The sequence below is a fragment of the Moschus berezovskii genome, chromosome 12, assembly GCF_049115385.1.
Source record: "Moschus berezovskii isolate FMDL1 chromosome 12, NW_MosBer_1.0, whole genome shotgun sequence".
NCBI lineage: Eukaryota > Metazoa > Chordata > Mammalia > Artiodactyla > Moschidae > Moschus > Moschus berezovskii.
Genome location: NC_142471.1, coordinates 51,085,806 through 51,107,597, shown reverse-complemented (window position 1 = coordinate 51,107,597; position 21,792 = coordinate 51,085,806). Strand labels below are relative to the sequence as shown.

At 35.6% G+C, this 21,792-nt stretch overlaps 1 protein-coding gene across 16 annotated transcripts in view; it reads right to left on the bottom strand.

The window, feature by feature from the left end:
• Window positions 1-21,792, bottom strand: part of PCDH15 (protocadherin related 15) — an 870,688-nt gene that overhangs the window by 288,889 nt on the left and 560,007 nt on the right. For 15 of the 16 annotated variants that reach the window (XM_088842500.1, XM_088842496.1, XM_088842498.1 and 12 more), the window contains 2 exons: window positions 16,554-16,633; window positions 7,584-7,677 (listed from right to left, as the gene is read on the bottom strand). In XM_088842500.1, coding sequence (XP_088698626.1) covers window positions 7,584-7,677; window positions 16,554-16,633 — 174 coding nt within the window. The remainder of the gene's footprint in view (window positions 1-7,583; window positions 7,678-16,553; window positions 16,634-21,792) is intronic. The other variant, XM_088842494.1, reaches the window with a different exon arrangement.

The following is a 21,792-nucleotide window of genomic DNA, read 5'->3' as shown; positions in this document are numbered from 1 at the left end:
CTTTTACCTTTATCTTGTTCACATTTTATTGGATGGTAAAGTTTTGTTTATATACACATGCACCTCTTTTTCTCTGAAATGTAACACTTCTGCAGTTTTTACCATGTCCATGTTTCACTGTTCAAAAATATAACTAGTACATTATAAGATAGCATGGTATATCAAATGGGCATTTTCAGGTAAGAAAGTACTACCAGAAAATACTACATTAGTAATTTTCTAGATACACATCTAAACCAAAAGTTTAAGTATCATACACTGCTAATTAAAAAAAAAAACAAAAACAAAAAACACAAACCTTATGGTTATACAACCTAAGGAAATGGTAAGTGGGCAACCTTGCCAGTGCTTCCTGGTTAACAGGTGAAATCCCTGGCCTGAAGCAACCTGAGAATATAATTTAGGTTGATGACTTTTGCACAATCAAGGAACATCTTCATACATGATGCAAATTGGAAACTGCACTTTCTAATCAAAGCCTGAGTATCGTTTATGCCCTCCACCCATCTCTGTCATGTGATGGGGAAGATCACAGAAGGCTGAGACCAAAATTAGAGAAAGCAAGGATGCTAGGCTGGAAAATGAAAAACCCATTATGCTATGATGTTAAATATTTAATAACATGCAAATAAAAAGTAGGATGAAAAAGCAGGATGAAACTACCATGGGTGAGTTATTTATATATATATATATATTTTTAAAAATACAAAAAATATTATTCTAATTTGTTTAAGTGAGGTGGGGTGAAAGTCTAGATAGTTGAACATAAAGAAATGACTTAAAGGAAGTGAATCTGAAGAAATTTTGCAGTGGTCATGGGACTGCGGATGGGTCAAAAAACTGGATTTCCTAACTACTAAGACCCAGATAATGACGATGGTGTGATAACTCACCTAGAACCAGAAATCTTGAAGTGCAAAGTCAAGTGGGCCTTGGGAAGCATCCTTATGAACCAGGTTAGTGGAGGTGATGGAATTCAAGCTGAGCAATGTCAAATTGTAAAAGATGATGCTGTTAAAGTGCTGCATTCAACACGCCAGCAAATTTGGAAAACCCAGCAGTGGTCACAAACTAGAAAAAGTCAATTTTCATTCCAATCTCAAAGAAAGGCAATGCCAAAAAAATGTGCAAACTACCACACAATTGCACTCATTTCACACCCTAACAAAGAAATACTCAAAACTCTCCAAGCTAGACGTCAACAGTTTGTAAACCAAGAACTTCCAGATGTTCAACCTAGATTTAGAAAAGGCAGAGGGACCAGAGATCAAATTTCCAACATCCGTTGGGTCATAGAAAAAGCAAGAGAATTCCAGAACATCTATTTCTGCTTCATTGACTACTCTAAAGGCTTTGACTGTGTGTATCACAACAATCTGTGGAAAATACTTGAAGAGATAGGAATAGCAGACTACCTTACCTGCCTCCCATGAAACCTGCATGCAGGTCAAGAAGCAACAGTTAGAACTGTCATGGAACAATGGAATGGCTCAAAATTGGGAAAGGAATATGTCAAGGCTGTATATTATCACCCTGCTTATTTAACTTATTTGCACAGTACATCATGTGAAAAGTTGGACTGGATGAAGCACAAGCTGGAATCAAGATTGCTGGGAGAAATATCAACATATTCAGATTTACAGATGACAACACTAATGGCAGAAAGTGAAGAGGAACCAAAAAGCCTCTTGATGAAGAGAGGAGAATGAAAAAACTGGCTTAAAACTCAATATTCAAAAACGAAGATTATGGCATTCGGTCCCACCATTTCACTGCAAGGCGATGGGGAAACAATGGAAACAGTGACAGACCTCATTTTGGGGGGCCCCAAAATCACTGCAGATGGTGACTGCAGCCATGAAATTAAAAGACACTTGCTCCTTGGAAGTAAAGCTGTGACAAACCTAGACAGCATATTAAAAAGCAGAGACATTGTTTTGCTGACAAAGGTCTGTGTAGTCAATGCTATTTTCCAGTAGTCTCATATGGATGTGAAATTTGGACTGTAAAGAAGGCTGAGTGTCAAAGGATTGGTGTTCTATATGCCTATGTCTCTTTTGCAGTCTCGTATACAGGGTTCAGGTTACCATCTTTCTAAATTCCATATATATGCGTTAGTATACTGTATTGATGTTTTTCTTTCTGGCTTACTTCACTCTGTATAATTGGCTCCAATTTCATCCACCTCATTAAAACTGATTCAAATGCATTCTTTTTGATGGCTGAAAAATACTCCATTGTGTATATGTACCAAAGCTTTCTTATCCATTCATCTGCAGATAGAACAGTTTTCGGGACTCTGTGGGAAAGGGTGAAGGTGGGATGATTGGGGAGAACGGCATTGTAGCATGTATATTATCATAAGTGACCAGTCCAGGTTCGACGCATGATACAGGATGCTTGGGGCTGGTGCACGGGGATGACATGGAGGGAGGATATGGGGAAGAGGGAAGTGGGAGGGGGGTTCAAGAAAGGGAACACATGTACACCCAGGGCGGATTCATGTCAATGTATGGCAAAACCAACCAATATATTAATGTAAGGTAATTTGCCTCCAATAAAATAAATTAAAAAAAAAAAGGATTGGTGTTTTTGAGCTCTGGTATTGGAGAATACTCTTGAGAGTCCCTTGGACTGCAAGGAGATCCAACCAGTCAATTCTAATGGAAATCAAATGAATATACATTGGAAGGACTTATGCTGAAGCCGAATACTTTGGCCACCTAATGCAAAGAGCCAATTCATTAGAAAGCACCCTGATGCTTGAAAAAATTGGTAGCAGTAAGAGAAGGGGACAATAGAGGATGAGATGGTTGGATGACATCACTGACTCAATGGATATGAATTTGAGCAGGTTCCGGGAGATGCTGAAAAACTGGGAAGCCTGGTGTGCTACAGTCTTTAGGGCCAGAAAGAGTTGGACGTGACTGAGTGACTGAACAGCAACAAAAGAGGAGAAATCCTGGTAAATTCCCCATCTTTACTGTTGGGATAATTGAAGTTCTATCCTTTATGCATAAACAGTCAGCCTCGTGTCTCATATGGTAAGAATCACCTACATGCAGGAGACCCAGATTTGATTCCTGGGTCTGGAAGAACCCCTTGAGAAGTGAATGGCAACCCACTCCAGTATTTTTGCCTAAAGCATTCCATGGACAGAAGAGCCTGGTGATGGAGTCACAAAGAGTCAGATATGACTGATGAGTAGTACGTAGTACTGCATAAGTTCTAGACCAGGTATTACTCAGATCAAAATCCAAAAGTCAAATTTTGTTGGATTTATCTGATCTGTCCTTATTTTAAGAGATGTATAGTTAATCTTCTTTTGAGCAATATAATTTTATCCTCTCTATACATTTTCATATATTATGTCCAGCAGTCATTAAAAATTTACCATGCATAGGAAGGAATTCTTGGGTATTAATAATAGTTTATTTGTGTACTAGCTACACTGATAGGTTTATTTTGTGAAAATTTATAGTTATTCAGTAATCTTTGAATACATTTCTATATTTAAAACTCCAATAAAAATTTTCCTTAAATAAATGTCAGAGACAAGGATAGGATTTAAAGGAATGAAGAAGGGATTGGGGGGATGAGAAGCCAGCAGGCAAGGACATAGATGGAGGAGGGACAGAGCATCATCTCATCCAGTGCCCTGGGTAGAACAGGAACAGCAATAATAAAAATGTCTTTCAATAAGAAAAATAAAAGAAATGTCAAAGATAAGCAGAACAGTGTTGTAGAGCCAAAGCCAGGAAGCAAACTAAACACCTGCCAACCGTTATATAATATATTGTGCTTTTAGCTAAAATTAAATAACAAGTCATAGTAAGAATGTGTAAACTACTATTAGTAGTCACATCAACGAATTTCATAAACATAAGGTTGAGTGTATGAGGTTAGACACAATACATACTACATGATTCCAAGTATATAAATTTCAAAGATTGGCACAAATTCTCCAATGTGATAGAAGTCAGGATAGGGATCATTTTGGTGAAGATAGAGTAGGGATAGTATGACTGTAAGGCTGGACTCTTGGAGCGTTAATTTCTGCTTCTCTCTCTGAATGGTGACTATGCAAGTGTTTTCACTATGCTAAAATTCATTAAGTTGCACAATTATGGTCTGTTCACTCTCCATGAAATCATTTAATTTAAAGGATGCATGCACACCAACTTATACTGGTGTGTAGATATATATGGATATGTATAAATTCAGATGGTATATGATTAGGTGAAATAGAGATCCTGTTATTTTCTCCTTTTAACTTTTATTGATTTATTAATATATTCTCCAAAATTTCTCTGAGAGCTGCATTGCTTTAAAAACAAAAATCAGTTTAACAGATATCATATCTTGTTTAAAAGTTGTGTTACTGTTAAAGCCAGTAAAAAGATGTGTCTTTATGGTAGCAGTAGCTCCCAATTTGCCTGAGAGTGAATGAGACATTAAAATGGACAACCTGGACCTGAAATCCAAGAGCTGCCACATTAGAGTTTGCTGACCTTCTTTCTTTCTTTTTTTTAAATTTTTATTGGAGGCTAATTATTTTACAATATTATATTGGTTGGTTTTGCCATACATTGACATGAATTCGCCCCAGGTGCACATGAGTTCCCCCTCCCGAACCCCCCTCCCATCTCCCTCCTCCCTTTATCCTCCCTCTGGGTCATCCCCGCATACCAGCCCCGAGCATCCTGTAACATGCATGGACCCTGAACTGGTTGCTTGCATAAAGTTCCAAACTAATTGTATTTCCCTGTCAACCTACTGTACTGATGTCCATCTTATTTTTTGAACTTCTGATTATTAACACTATGGAGTGGTATGAGTTTAGATTGTACTGGGTCTTGAAAGGCTGTAACTGAGCGATATAGATGAGAAATGATCACTAGGTGAGCTAAGAAATTAAATAAGTCTACAATTTCTGTGCTGACTTGGACCATATAGATCTTTATGGACCATAAAGATCTATTTATCCATATCTTAGAGACTGTATATGAAATAAAAAATAGCCATTTATCTGGCAGAAATGTAATCAACACATATAGAATAACTTCCAGCTTATGTATTTCTGGAAAGTGGTCTGGTCTGAAGATTACTTGAATCATCATTAAAAATACAAATTTCTGGGCTACCCATGAGAATAATTGACTCTATTCTGCAATATTCAAATTATATCTTTGCAATTTATCTTACATACATTGCTGTTGATTCTTTTGATTTAAGAAAATTCCATTTACCAGAGTTCCATGCTCATTAAATATCTTTCTTAAGAACAATCGTTATTAAAGTTAAAATATTAATTTTATTGTAAGTCTACAAAGGACATACATCTAAATGCTTACATAAGAAAAGTGCTCTCAACAATAAGACTATTATATTTTGTAATTATTTTAATCTTAAACCACCCACTATATGTGCACATGTATAAGTCAATCTCTGAAGTTATAGAAATGATGAAGCTAACTGAAGAAGCTTTTGTTAGAAATTTAAATATTTCTTTCTCTACTGATACAAACTTCTGTAAATAAAACAAATTTGCTTAAAAGAATCAGAATTTTAAAACATATTCATTCTTATAGAAAGAAAAATTAGGGGAATTTGAAATGCTCAGTGTCCTGGCCAAGGAAAATTGATATTAACAAGCAAATAACTGAGGAAAAAAAAAAGAGTTCTAGAAAGAACTAAACCACTAAAGTTAGTCAGAACTTATTTTCAGTTTTTCATGTGGGCGAAGTCCTAATTAGTAGATTGATATGATGACAGATAGCTTAATAAACTATTTCTTTTACATCTTTTTTCTTGTCTAGGAAATCTTCCTTTTAAAGCCAGTGGTAGAAGGTCTTAGTGTTAATGGTATTGTTTCCATTAATTTATGATTCATAACAAGACATATATCAAATGGTTGAGCTAAAACCTCCTTATTATGTTTACTTCACTTTAATTATACCCCTTAATCTATGCTGAATAATTCCTCCCTTTCCATAGAATTTTCCCCCTCAGTTATTTCCCAGCCAATTTACCCAACAATCTTTCATCATTAAGTCAAATTTTCAATCATTTTCTTCTTAAGACTCTCACTGACTTCTTACATATGTCTTACACAGACACACTATATTAATTAAGGGAATTGAATATGTAAAAATTAATCTTAGACTTTATTTTTACTCACTTGTCTAATCTCTAAGTGCTTACACTTGAGTTTACTATTTACTAAAATGTTGTGCATATTTTATATTTCACATATAGCTGTTATCTAATGTTTGAAAAATAGCTTATTATGGGCAGACTGCAATTACCAAATTTAAATAATTATCATTATCTATTTTTGTTATTTTTAATTAAGATGTTAAAACTGCCTAGTATCAATTTGTATGCTCTGACCATGATAAACTTTCCACAGCAATTCTCTACAAATAAGTGTGAGGAGAGTATTACGTGCTCCCTCAGTCTATTTTTTGATCAAAGAAGTTATGTCAAGTAAACTGGAAATATGCTGCTATTTGAGTTGGGTGAGTTTTGCCTAGACACTTACACTGAATTTGAAATTATTTCCCGAGAACAGTGCTGAGTTAACCCATAAGTGAAAGTAAAAGTTGCTCGGTTGTGTCTCTTTGCAACTCCATGGGCAGTAGCCTGCCAGGCTCCTCTGTCCATGGAATTCTCCAGGCCAGAATACGGGAGTGGGTAACTGTTCCCTTCTCCAGGAGATCTTTCCAACCCAGTGATCGAACCCAGGTCTCCCACATTGCAGGTAGATTCTTTACTGTGTGAGCCACTAGGGAAGCCCATAAGCACTTGACTAAAGAAAAAAACCACTTTGTAACACCAAAATGGTGGAAAAAAAGACTAAAAAATCATTGCCAACAAATGCATTATCATATTACTTAAAAATCAGAATGGTGGTAGTTGTGGATAGGTGGATTGAAGGCAACCAAATGACTTTAAAATACTCCTGCATAAGTAAACAATTTATTTATTTTTAATATTGATTTTCAGCTACAAAGGAAATGAAATTTATCTTCTCTAGAATTATGGGCCCTTTTAAACCACTTCAATCATCAAAGATTAATCAATATTTTGCTGCTTACAAATAACCTGTGGAAACAGTCAACTTGGTTTCCTAAGTGCTTCACCATATTCATACACAAATTACCTTCCACCCACTGTCACCTGCCCTCAAAAAAATGACACCAAGGAACTTGATTCCTACATGGTAAAACTGCCAGACCTGCCAGGCTGAGCTGGTGATGAGTGCAATGAAATACTTCTTACACTAAGTTAGATTTCACTTTCCCCATAAATTGGGTAAGAAAGCTAATCCCAGGTGTCTATTACTCTATCAAGTCAAAAGTTTCAGTTCCATAACAAGTTCAGGGTATAGTTTCATCAATTAAAAGAGCTCATTCAAGAAGAAAAACACTTCGAGTAATTTTAAGTAGCTTTTCCAAGTGAAAAAAAGATCAATTCACGAATTAATGGTTGTAACAAATCATTTCAGAGGGTAGAACTGTAAGGTTTTCTCAGTTTCTTTAGTACTATTTTTAAAACCCTTTCCCCAAGAGAGTACTCACCCCATCTGGCCTGCCATCAGAAGCAGTGATGATCAGAATGTAGCGGTCAGTGCTTTCCCTGTCCAGGGCTTTCCCTAAGGTTAGAATCCCAGTACTAGTGACAAAGAAAACAAACAAACAGATGAGGCACAAAAAGATATTACATCACTGGGAGTCTTCCTACTATTGTGAACTACTCTTGATAGTTTCTTTTTTTCCCCCTTCCACAAGCATAGCTTGAGTATTTAAAACGTTTGTTTCTAGGATTCATGCTGAAAATTGAAAAAGGCTTTTAAAGGTGTTGAGCTTCTTAGCAATAATGAAAAATTACCAAACTAAATGAGGCAACTGGGTTGATTCTATAGCCTCCAAGGTTGGGGGGTGGGGGTGGGGGTGGGGTTGGATATTGCCTAATTCATCCCAAGAAGATATCTATCTTGTTTGTGATTATTTCCAAGGTAAAAGAGTCCATTAATCTTTTGCAGTTCCAAAATCCTATGAGTAAAGAAGTGGTTTCTTTAATCTAGCAATATATCACCACTCCCATCCATTGTCACATATGTGACCACTATGGAAATGTAAACATCTACATTTCACCTTTGATAAAACTTAGAGATTAAAATTTATTTTTCCTTTTTTTTTTTTTACAAGTTTCAATATGACTGAGGCTTATTGTAGAAAACTGAAAAATACACAGTGGAATTATCAAAAATTTCACAGATATTGTGGGTTATTTTTTAGTATTTATTTTTTACTTTCTATTATAATCATATTTAAATGTATTATAATTACTTTCAAAATAGCACTTAGGCTTCATTTTTACATTCTTTTCAAGATAATATAATTTTATGAGCACTCATCCTCTCACTTTATATTTTGTTAAAACAAATGCTTTTGTTGATATACTAACAATTTAACCATTTTGTTATTCTCTTGAGATTTAGACATTTCTTAAGTATTATGTATAATGGGAGATGAGCAGCCTTTGGGAAAATTCTCATACTTAGAGTATTTTTAAATCAACCTTTTCACTGTTTAGAATGCATACTTTGAAATATTTAAGATTTTATCCTCCCAAGTAATTTGTTTTATAACAGTTTGTCACTTATAATGTTCTTTAAAACAAATTCTACACTTATGTCTTAGATATTCCAGTCTAATATTGTGTATGACATTTTAATTAAGGCCCAATAAGCATCTACTTTGAGGAGAGGTTACACTGATTTAACAAAACATTAAAATATTTATCAAGTATAAAAGCACATTGTTTCTGATAGATAAAAAGCTTTCATTTTAATGCAAGTGCTTTTGTCCCTACAGTGCAATTTGAACAATTCAAACCACATATGCTAGTTGACTACAGAGAGTCAATGTCAAGGAATATGATCAGAGTTGCAGTTATTCTATTTGCTTTATTGTTGTTATTGATATGGACTAAAAAAAAGTTTTAAACATATGGTATGACTAAAAAAAATTGATTTTGCTTCTGGTGCATTTTAAAATGTTTTGTTAAATAACTGAAAACCAATTTCCAGAGTAGTTCATAACAATCAGGTTTGGATCAACTTCCCACACTGTAAATGGTTTGAATAATCTCATTCTAAAATGACATTCAAAGAGAAAAGTAAGACATTTATTACTTCTGAGACTTATTCACAAGTTAAGAAATTGAAAACCTGAAAACTTGCCTACAGTACAATGAAAGGAAGAAAAAAAATGAGTTTATTGTTTTCCATTTTCCTCCTCAGTTTAAAGTTCAAAACTGTATCATCCCTTGTATATTAGAAAATCACTAGAAATTTGTACTTTATAAGAATTTAGAGCCATATTATACCTAAATAGGTTATTTTTCATGGCCTCATGATTATTATGAAAATAGTCCTTTGCTTGAGATAATATGTGCCTTGTGTTCCAGTGTAGTAGAGACAGGATACTTGAGAGATGGAAAAACAGAGAAAGAATAACTAATTGTCTTTTGGTATTTACAGATGAAAGACTAGTTTATGAGTCCACACAAGCATCCTTTCATGAAATTCCAGAAATAACTGGAAAGGAGGACTCTGTTATCTGCTGGATGGAAGCTATAGGGCACAATACATTAGGCTGCATTTAGGAATGCAGCAAATCCTATCAGTAATGTACTAAAAATATGTAAGACTGCCTCCTGGTAAAACATCAATAACAGTGCTAATTGAATTTTATATAATTGAAAATCTATTGCACAGGACTGAAATCAGTAAAAATGGTGACCCAGACAGCTTGAAGAGATGATCTCTCTAAAGAAGTGTCGAAAAATGAAACAACTTTGATAGGACTCTGGAAAATAGTCAAAGGTTGACAGCACCCAAATGGAGGTAGATTTAAGAAAAAGGGAACTTTAAAAATTGCTGATAATAAAGATTTGTTCCCTTTTTACTTGTCCTTGCCCCATCTCTTCCTGACTTAGAGTGTTCTTAAAAATGGTGATCAACATCCCCAGTGTGATACTCCAATCCTTGTGTCTGAGGCAGCAAAACTACCCTTATTCACAAAGTATTGGGTTTGTCTATTTCAACTGGTCTTAAAGGCTGCCTGAAGGAATAACATAACTTTTGTCTTTGTTTTGCCTAAAAAACAGAATTCACTCAAGGTGAAAAAGCAGTGGGTATTCCTGGAAAACAGTGTAAGCTGGGGAGCAATCTGCAGTCACCTAAGGCAATAGATTGTGTTTGAGGCATAAAGTGGAAAATGCCTAAGTATACTGGTGAATAGAATTGAGAGTCCGTAAATGAACCTATATGTCTGTGACCAATTGATTTTCAAAAGAATGTCAAGATCATTCAATACTGAAAGAAAAGTCTCTTCAACGAATGGTTGCTGGGGCAACAGGAGATCTACATGCAAAAGAATGTATTAAAAAAACCATATTAAAAAACTCAAAATGGATCAACAATCTATATGTAAGCACTGAAACCATAAAACTCTTAGACAAAAACATAGAGATAAATCATGATTTGGAGTTTGACAATGGAATCTTAAATACAATAACAAAAGCATGAACAGCAAGAGGAAAAAATATATATTGGACTTTCTCAAAGTTAATTTTTTGTATATGAAACGACAATATCAATAAAGTGAAAAAATCCTACAAAATGGGAGAAAATATTTACAAATCATATATCTGATAAGAGTCAGTTCTCCAAATACATAAAGGACTTGGTGCAACTCTAAAACAAAAGAAACAAATAATTCAATTAAAAAATAGGTAAAGGATTTGAATAGATATTTCTCCAAAGAAGATACACAAATGGCAGATAAACACATGAAAACATGCTCAACATCATTAGTCATCGGGGAAATAACACATCAAAATTACAATGAAATACTACTTCACACTCACTAGGATGGCTATAATTAACAAAACAGGTGGGAAAAATAACGTGTTGATGAAAACATGGAGGCATCAAAACCCTTCTGTATTGCTGGTGGGAATGTAAAACGGTTCAGTTACTATGGAAAACAGTTTGACAGTTCTTCAAAAAATAAATAATTACAATATTATGACCCAGCAGTTACAATTCTGGGTATATATTCAAAAGAACTGAAAAAAGGTGCTTAGTATTTTAAAGTACACACACACACACACACATACAGTATCAACAACAGCCAAAACAGAAAAGCAGTCCAAATTTCCATCAATGTATGAATAGATAAACAAATTGCTCTGTATATATGTAACAGAATATTATGCAGTTATAAAAAGGAATGAAGTACAGAGATACGGTTCAACATGGAAGAACTCTGAAATTTTTAGGCCTAGTGAAAAAAGTAAGACACAAAATGTCACCTATTGTGTCATTCTGTTTATAGGAAATATCCAAAATAAATAAATCCACAGAAGTTGAACATAATTAGGTGATTGCCGGTGGCTGAGGAGAAGGGCAAGTAGGGAGTAACTGCTTAACGGATTTGTGTTTCCTTTTGGGATGATGACCATGTAATGAAATTAGACAGAACTGATAGTTGTAGAACATTGTGAGTCTACTAAATGACACTGAATTTTTGACTTTAAAATAGTCAGTTTTACACTATGTGAATTTAACCTCAATTATATTAACTATATTGCACAGAATTCCCTCACCAAACACTAAGGCTATAGTCCTAAAATGTACTGCGTTTGAGAAAACCAAGCCCTTTTAGACAATGAATTGGTTTGCCAAACCATAAAGATAGTGTTCAAATGTTGTTTATACAATGTATATTAAAAATAGTAGAGGGTATCTACTGCCAAAGGGTATCTACTGCCAAACAAACCAACCTGCTATTTAAGTGTTCATTTTCTCCAAATGCATAATTTATTAGGAACTACTGCAGCAGCATAATTATGCATTGGAAGAGATTATCTCACAGGTTTCATGCTTTGTGTTCTATTCTTCCTTCAATCTTTTTCAATACATTCTACTAGTTGTGATTAACATTATTTACACTTACAAGTGTCTGTCTTTCACAGACTTATGCTGATATAGCCATCATTTTTTCAGGCCTTAAAATGATAAAGAGGTTAGAGTGTACTTCAAAACGTGTGATTGTTTCTAGTTTGATATGGCATTCCATGTTAAGCAGTAATTAGTGATTAACAAACACAGACCAGTAGAAAGAGTTAGATACTGGTAGTAGTTTAGGGAAAAGATGATGGAGACATGAACTAGTAGTGTGAAAAGGATGATTGAGTATGTATTTTGAGAGTAGAGCTGACAGAAAAAAAATGTATATCATCTTTCTTATATATTAATTTTCAGTGTAGTTTAAACTGACATGAAAAACGTAATTAAGCTTTAAATTTAGTGTCAAAATTAATTAGTTAAAAAGAAAGAAATAAAAATGCCAGTGAAGATATAAAATCTTCAAAGAAAATTCTAACAAGGGGCAGAAATAACTCTGGCTTCTTCTATTTAGCACATAGCCTTTAAGTGTTACAACACGTGCCTTGTGCTACAATGATGTTAATAAGAATTCCTCAATCTCCTGCAATAAATAACATATATTGGTCATTCATAATAGTTACAGAGGAAGTTTCTTTACATCTTGCTTAAATGTTTACTTAATAGTGAATGTTTGCTGAACAAATGTTTGATGAATAATACAACTATTAGAACAGACACAAAGTTATTAATGCATTATGCTACAGAACCATAAAGATCTAACCATTTAATACATGGTGCTAAATGATCTGCATAATGGATGATTGTTCTCTTTAAGGAACAAGCATTTTTCTGTTTAAGGAACAAGCATTTTTCTGTAAAGAAGCTTTTTCCTTGGCCATATGACTAATCCACTAATCTAATTAAAATGCATATAACAATTCAACACTTAGTCAATCCATACTAGCATCGAAATGATTATTCATTACTACTAACATTTTTTTAAAAATTATAAAAATGTTTTGGTATATTTTTATTTCAATGGAGAAAAGGTAAATTAATGGTATAATGATGATTATTGTTAACAATGGCATTATAGAATAAAATAATATAATGTTTAATATACACAATAAGCATGTATTTTATTTGTTTTAAGAAGGACAACATAATCAAGATCACTACTTAGATGATTTGAAGCATCTGACAAGAGAGAATATAAATTGTTTTCTATTATTTTTGGAGAGAGCACCAGAATTACTCAAATCCTTAAAATTTACACAGAAGTGGTGATGCAAATTTGTACAAGTATCCCAGAAGTATCAAAGGAAGCAGGAATTAAAGTATCAATTTTCTTCCATTTCAAATGAGTTGAAATATATTGCTAAGGGTTTACTGAGCGACTTCACTTTCACTTTTCACTTTCATGCATTAGAGAAGGAAATGGCAACCCACTCCAGTGTTCTTGCCTGGAGAATCCCAGGGACGGGGGAGTCTAGTGGGCTGCCGTCTATGGGGTTGCACAGTGTCGGACACAATTGAAGTGACTTAGCAGCAGCAGCATACATATCAATCAGAATAAGAGCAATGTGTTGGATGAAATAAAATCACCAAAAGATAAAAGGCAATGTGCTCAGTGTACGGATTCTGAATCAAGAATGATCATCGAAAGAGACCATGCAATCATCACAGAAAGAAAAGTGAAAGTGGAGTCACTCAGTTGTGTCCGACTCTTTGCGACCCCGTGGACTGTAACCCACCAGGCTCCTCTGTCCATGGGATTCTCCAGGCAAGAATACTGGAGTGGGTTGCCATTTCCTTCTCCACAGAGACCTGACCTAGTCTAGCTGTCTGGAAGCAGTTTGCATTAAAGGATATTTCTGTCTGATTAGCTCAATTCGGACAAAGAGGATGCTGCATTCCTATCTTTCACACCTTAAAGGACCTCTGATTCCCAGTTAGGTTTTTGTCTGTTTGGCTTCAAAATCATAAATGGGAAAGTAGAAGAGAACCACTTCCTAGGGTAGCAGCATGAGTGAGAGTGTCTTTGATAAAACTGGTAGCTCATTAGATTTAACATCCAGCAGTTGTAAAATCCTTCATCATCAAGAGAAAAACATAAACACAGGAATGGAAATCCTTAACAGAGAATAGCTGTGAAAGTTTCATTATTTTCTTACTTTTATCGCCTTTATTAACATATAACTCACATATCATTGAATTCACCCATTTGAAGTGTAAACTCAATAAATTTAGTAGTTTAAGTATCATCAGAATCGATTTTAGCATATTTTCACCACTGTATCCATTAGTATCCACTCCCTATTCTCTGCCATCTCCCAGCCTCAGGAAACGTGTAGTCTACTTTTTGTCTGTATAGATTTGCCTGTTTTGGACACTTAATAAAATTGAATCATACAAAATGTGTTCTTTTGTGGGTTCTTTCATTTAGTATCTTATTTTCAAGGTTCATGCATGTTTCAGTACTTAATTCTCTTTACTGATGAATAATATTCCACCATATGAATACACATTTTTTAAATTTATTTCATCTATAGACAAACATTTGGGTTGTTTTCCACATTTTGCCATTTTAAATAATTCTGTTATAAAGGTTTTTTGTACAACTTTTTAAGTGGACATATGTTTTCATTTGTCTTAAATAGACACAAGTGGAATTGCTGAGTTATCTGGTAACTCTATGTTTAACTTTTGGAAAATGAGAAATAGTTTTACAGAATGTACATATTACATTCCCACCAGAAATATATGAGAATTTTTATATTTTTACACACCTGTATATGCTATTTCTTTTGTTTTTCATTATAGCCAATCTGAGTGGATGTGAAGTGGTATTTCACAATTCTAATTTGCGTTTCCCAAGTGACTAGTGATTATGAACATATTTCATGTACTTATTGACCATATACATATCTTCAGAGAAAAGTCTATTTAAATTCTTGTTCATTTTTATTTAGATTATTGATCTGCTTATTTTCAAGATATAGGTCTTTATATATTCCATATATGTCCCTTGTCACATACATTATCTAAAATATTTTCTTTCATTCTGAGGGACTGTCTTTCAAATTCATGATCATGCAATTTGAATAATTTTTTTTCAAATTTTGATGAAGTGCAACTTATTAATCTCTTTAATCTCATTAATCACTTTTGCTTTTTGTATCATATCTAGGAAAGTATTGCCTAATCTAAATTATAATTCACATCTGTATTTTCTTCTACATTACATAGTTTAACCTTTTACATTTAGGTCTATGATTCACTTTGAGTTAATTTCTACAAATAGTGTGAAGTAAAGGTCCAACTTCATTCCTTTGTGTGTTTCCCCAGCTTTATTTATTGAAAAGATTATTCTTTTCTAATTAGATTGTGTTGGCCCTTTCTTTCGGAAATCAATGGACTATAAATATTACAGATTATTTTTGGACTCTTAAGTTTATCCTTGTTATCCAGACGTATTCTTATGCCAGTACCATGCAGTCTCAATTACTGTTAAAGTGTCTCTTTTACAAAGTTTTCTTTCTTTAAGGATGATTGCAAACTATAACTAATTTATGATTTGTATGTACCTATCAGGGAAAATTCAAAATATCTGTCTTTTCATTTTTTAAATGGAAGCTTATTCATCTGTGAAGTCTAAAACTCTGGGAAATACTGTTTCCAGGCATACAAATTCATGGCTGTACCATCCTTGTCAATGCAGAATTTCAGGTATTTCTTACAAGATCAAGTGACCATCCACAGTTCTCTTGATACGTCATTGTGCACCACGTGCTCCTAAGACTGAAGCAGAGTTTGACTAATTTGCCAAATTTTTCACTTTACACTGATCAGCTACATTTAGATTTCCATCCTTTCAGGGAGTAAAACCACTAAGGACCACAGAGAAAACATCAGAGAGATAACAAGAACATCTCTTTGACAAGCAGCCACATGTGACAGCAGAATGGCCACTTTGCTATTGCAGAAGAGAAACAAAGCAAACTTCAATGCCTTCTTTAATGCCTGCTGTCAGTTTTCTCAATGGTTATGACTGAAATTACCTCTGATATGTTCAGAGAGGTGAGTAGAATGACATGAACACAGATCTAAAAGAGGCTTAGAATGGACATGAAATATTTTTATCTGAGCTTTTCTGGAATATACCTGTTACTCAAAAATTGAAGGATAGACTTTGGTGACATCTTAAATACTTTGTCTTACAAAATTCCCTTTGAATGGACAATTTAGTGCCAAGTTACTTTTTGTAGAAATACCTTTGTTATGAATAGCTGACAACTTTAAAGGAATCTAATTAAGCCCAGGTTATAACTGCAAATGAAATGTTTCCACCTCAGTGGATTTTACCTAGTAAAAATATTTAAAATAAATAAATAGTCTCCTGGGTATGATTTCTGGATTCAGAATTATCCACCCCCACTCCCAACTCTCACTAATATATGTAAGGAAAAAAGTAAAATAAAACTACAGACAGCTGAAAGTCTTTGATTAAAAGTCTGTTCTCTTGCTACCAGTATAGTTTAACACTTTAAAAACTAAAAAAGTAAATATTTAGAAATTATTAACTTACGTTTCTGAAAGATTGAAAACTCGCTGTGGATCTCCATTCTCAATGGCATATGCTATTGGGTCTCCCTCTCGATCAGTTGCCTTTAGAGAGAAAACATAAATTTAATTATCAAGTAATTGATATGGCTTCTATTCAGTACAATATACATACTAGATACTTGAAACAGATAGATACTAGAAACTTGAAACTAATAGCACAGAAGATCCATGATACCTTATCGAATAAAGATTAAAATATGTGCTAATGACTACGTGTAAATACCAGATCCCAGCATTTCTATCATTCTTTATCATCTGAAAGCTGCAACAGTGAATAAGAATAATATCCCCTGAATGCATACATAATCTTATCAGGTGGGGAAATATAGTAATGATTTTCATAGAGTTTATTTAATTTTATATGAATAATTCAAACAAATATGATAGACTCTATATAAATGTTTGCACTGTCAAAATAATTTAATGCACTTTTATTTTCTCTTTCTCTGCTCAAAATATATTGTTTATAAAACTTTATGGTTAAGATTTCTGAAACTGGAGCCAGAGAGCCTGAAATTAAAAACTGGGCTCCAGTTACTAACTGTGTGATCATTTCTCAATTTCTTCATTTGTAAAATGAAGACTATAATAATACAAAAGTTAATAGATGTTGAGAGGGTTAAGTGAAATAATCTGTGTTAAAACACATAGGCTAACATCTGGCACATTGTTTCAGTAAATATTAACTTTTTTTTCCCTTCTTGAGTCATAGAAAACAAAATCTACAGATTCTGCCTTTGAGTTCTTAGTTTCTCTTACCCAAAATAAAGATATACATTCTATATTGTGGCACTGGAGTCTGGGATTTTGCCACCTAAAATATCCAATAATTTCCTTTTCAATGATCCATTACATCCCCTTATGGAAGAGAGGTGAATAAAGAAATTGGGATGATATAAAAGGAATATAAGAGGGATCTTCCTAAGTATGACCCCAACAGGAGGGGAACTACTATTTCTTTATGTTAGTTGGTTGGCAGAGATTTCAACCTCTCTGACCAGTAGGCACTGCTGTGGAGTTGGCAGGACCTAAGAAAGTGGGGTTGTATGAGGTCCTTTCAAAGACTGGACAACAACTATTCCAACCATGAGAGGTTAAGTATGAAATCCAATTTCTAGGCCAACAGGGAGCACTGTTTCTACAGGTAGATCAGATGGCTTGGACATGTATTTCAGGGTCCTGGTCAAGGGACAACCCTATCAGCTATCACAACAGGTAGGTGGCCAGAAACCGCTGGGACCACACAAATTCCAGAGTCCAAGGGCAACTGGATAATAATGTGTGAGTGTGTGTGTGTGTGTGTGTGTCAGTAGTTCAGTTGTGTTGAACTCTTTGTGACCCATGGACTGTAGCCTGCCAGGCTCCCCTGTTCATTGGATTTTCCAGGTAAGAATACTGGAGAGGGTTGTCATTTCCTCCTCCAGGGGATCTTCCTGACCCAGGGATAGAACCATGAGTCTAGTATTTACTGAATACAGGGCTTTGTGGACAAAGCTTTGTAGAAAGAAAGAAAGTGAAGCCACTCAGTCATGTCCAACTCTTTGCAAACCCATGGCTCCTCCATGGGATTTTCCGGGCAAGGGTACTGGAACGGGTTGCCATTTCCTTCTCCAGGGGATCTTCCCAACCCAGGAATCAAACCCAGGTCTCCCGCACTGCAGACAGCCACCATCTGGTGGCTCAGATGGTGACACAGAACTTTGTAGAATTAGTTAAAAATGTTACCCCAGTAAAATACTTCCTTTGCATGACTTTCATAACTTCATATTCTCCTGCTTTTAATTCTGCCTTATCAGCTACTACCTATTTTCTTTAACTGGTTTTTCCTCATCCATAAGACATACTTACATTGGATGCTCCACAGGTTTGTTCTTGGACCTCACTTACATTGTCACTTCAGCCAACTGTAGAGCTTTAAAACTATCTCTATACAGAAGACTCTCATATCTCTAAACGAACCCTGTCTTATGAATTTTAGACCTATTTCCAATTGCCTGCTTGGATCCCAATAGATAGAACTATCAGTTCAGTTCAGTTCAGCTGCTCAGTCGTGTTTGACTCTTTGCGACCCCATGGACTGCAGCACACCATGCCTCCCTGTCCATAGCCAACTCCTAGAATTTACTCTAACTCATGTCCATTGAGTCAGTGATGCCATCCAACCATCTCATCCTCTGTCATCCCCTTCTCCTCCTGTCTTCAATCTTTCCCAGCATCAGGGTCTTTTCAAAAGAGTCAGTTCTTCACATCAGGTGGCCAAAGTATTTGAGTTTCAGCTTCAGCATCAGTCCTTCCAATGAATATTCAGGACTGATTTCCTTTAGGATGGACTGGTTGGATCTCCTTGCAGTCCAAAGGACTCTCAAGAGTCTTCTCCAACACCACAGTTAAGAGGCATCAATTCTTAGGCACTCAGCTTTCTTTGGAATCCAACTCTCACAACCATACATGACTACTAGAAAAACCATACGTTTGACTAGATGGACCTTTATTGGCAAAGTAATGTCTCTGATTTTTAATATGCTGTCTAGGTTGGTCATAACTTTTCTTCCAAGGAGCAAGCATCTTTTAATTTTAGGCTGCGGTCACTATCTACAGTGATTTTGGAGCCCCCAAAAATAAAGTCTGTCATTATTTCCACTGTTTCCCCATCTATTTGCCATGAAGTGGCGGAACCAAATGCCATAATCTCTGTTTTCTGAATGTTGAGCTTTAAGCCAACTTTTTTACTCTCCTTTTTCATTTTCATCAAGAGACTCTCTTCACTCTCTGCCATAAGGGTGGTGCATATCTGAGCTTATTGATATTTCTCCCAGAAATCTTGATTTCATCTTGTGTTTTCATCTAGTCCAGCATTCCTCATGATATAATCTGCATATAAGCTAAATAAGCAGGGTGACAATATACAGCCTTGATGTACTCCTTTCCCAAATTGGAACCAGGCTGTTGTTCCATGTTCAGGTCTAACTGTTGCTTTCTGACCTTCTCAGAAGGCAGGTCAGGTGGTCTGGAATTGCCATCTCTTGAAGAATTTTCCTGTTTGTTGTGATCCACAGAGTCAAAGAGTTTGGCATAGTCAATAAAGCAGAAGTAGATGGTAGGTGCTGGAGTGGCACTGGAAGGACTGTGAAGAGATACTCCATATTCAGGGACAAAGGAGAAGACCCAGTAAGACAGTATGAGGGGCAAAATCACATTTAGAATCAAACCCGATACCTGCCAGGGACACTCACACATACCTTGTGCATAACAGCACCCACAGACCCCACAGAGACTGAGACAGAACTATGTTTGAGTATCTCCTGAGGAGGCAAGGTCAGTAGTGGACTGCTGCAAGGACAGGGGCTCTGAGTGCTCTCTCAGAGGAGGTTGCCATTAACCCCACCATAGAGCTGCCAGAACTTACACAGGACTGGGGAAATAAACTCTTGGAGGGCATACAGACTCTTGGAACCTTGTGCACACCAGGACCCAGGAGAAACAAACAGTGACCCCATAAGAGACTGACCCAGACTTGCCTGTGAGTGTCCAGGAGTCTCTAGCAGGGGCATGGGTTGGCAGTGGCCTGCTGCAGGGTTCGGGGCACTGAGTGTAGCAATGTGTTGCTGGGACCTTTTAAGGAGGTCACCATTATCTTCATTACCTCCACCATAGTTTGCCCTCAGGTCAAATAACAGGGAAGGAACACATCCCTGCCCAGAAAATTGTATTAAAGATTTACTGAACATGGCCCCGCCCATCAGAACAAGATCCAGTTTCCCCCTCAGTCAGTCTCTCCCATCAGGAAGCTTCCATAAGCCTCTTATCCTTCTTGTCAGAGGGCAGACAGACTGAAAAACACAATCACAGAAAACTAACCAATTTGATCACATGGACCACAGCTTTGTCTAACTTGATGAAACTATGAGCCATGCCGTGTAGGGCCACCCAACATGAACAGGTTTTGGTGGAGAGTTCTGACAAAGCGTGGTCCATTGGAGAAAGGAATGGCAAACCACTTCAGTATTCTTGCCTTGAGAACCCACTGGACATGAACTATCAGTTCAGTTCAGTTCAGTTCAGTCGCTCAGTCGTGTCCGACTCTTTGCGATGCCATGAATCACAGCACGCCAGGCCTCCCTGTCCATCACCAACTCCCGGAATTCACTCAAACTCATGTCCATCGAGTTGCTGATGCCATCCAGCCATCTCATTCTCTGTCGTCCCCGTCTCCTCCCACCCCCAATCCCTCCAAGCATCAGAGTCTTTTCCAGTGAGTCAACTCGTCACATGACTATAGACACTCCCAATTTAACATGCTAAAATCCCCAGTCCTGATCTCTCTGCTACTCTCCCACTGCTGCTTTCAGTCTTCATTATCTCAGTAAATAGCAGTAACTACAACTTTCTACCTCTTGACCTTAACCGAACATTCTTAATCCCTAATGTAACCCATTGGCAAATCCCACTGGGTCTATATTTAAAATATCTGCAGTATTTGGCTGTCTCTAAACTCCAAATACTATCTCCCTCATGGATTTAAGTAATAATCATCTGACTAGTGCTCCTGCCTTCGCCCTTGGACCTTCACCATATCCCATTTTAATTAGGCAGACAATGTGACCATTTTTCCAAGTCAAGATTCTATTTTATTTTTTAGTAAGGTTATTGCATTATTATGCATTATTACGTACACACACTTACAGACACACACAAAATGGAATACAATAAAATAACAAAATACAATGAAACTACAAGCTACTTATGATAATATCTTTGAAATATTCCAGTTAAATCTAAATCTAAAATTTTAAAATTCATTTAATTAATTATAATGCAAGTGCAAGTGTAGAGACTAAGAAAGAAAATGAACACATACAGTCAATGTGATTGATAGCATATGATTGATATTTCCCCTTTGTTTTTGGTTCTTTCCCAGATACATATTAGTGAGAAAGATAAAATGGAATTACAAATGATACTTAACTTCCTCAAGAAACACAGAATTAAGCTGTATCTGGAGATATATTTTACCACTAAAATGTTCACACTAAATGTTTTCCTCTTTCAGTCAGTCATTTTTACTATCATATTGTTACAGATTTAACAATGTCTCTTTGTTTTTGGCATGTGGTTGTCATTGTTTTTGAGAGACAATTTATTATATTGTGTTTTCATAAAAGCCAGAATAAACAGATTCTGAAGTAAGATAACTTTGTGCA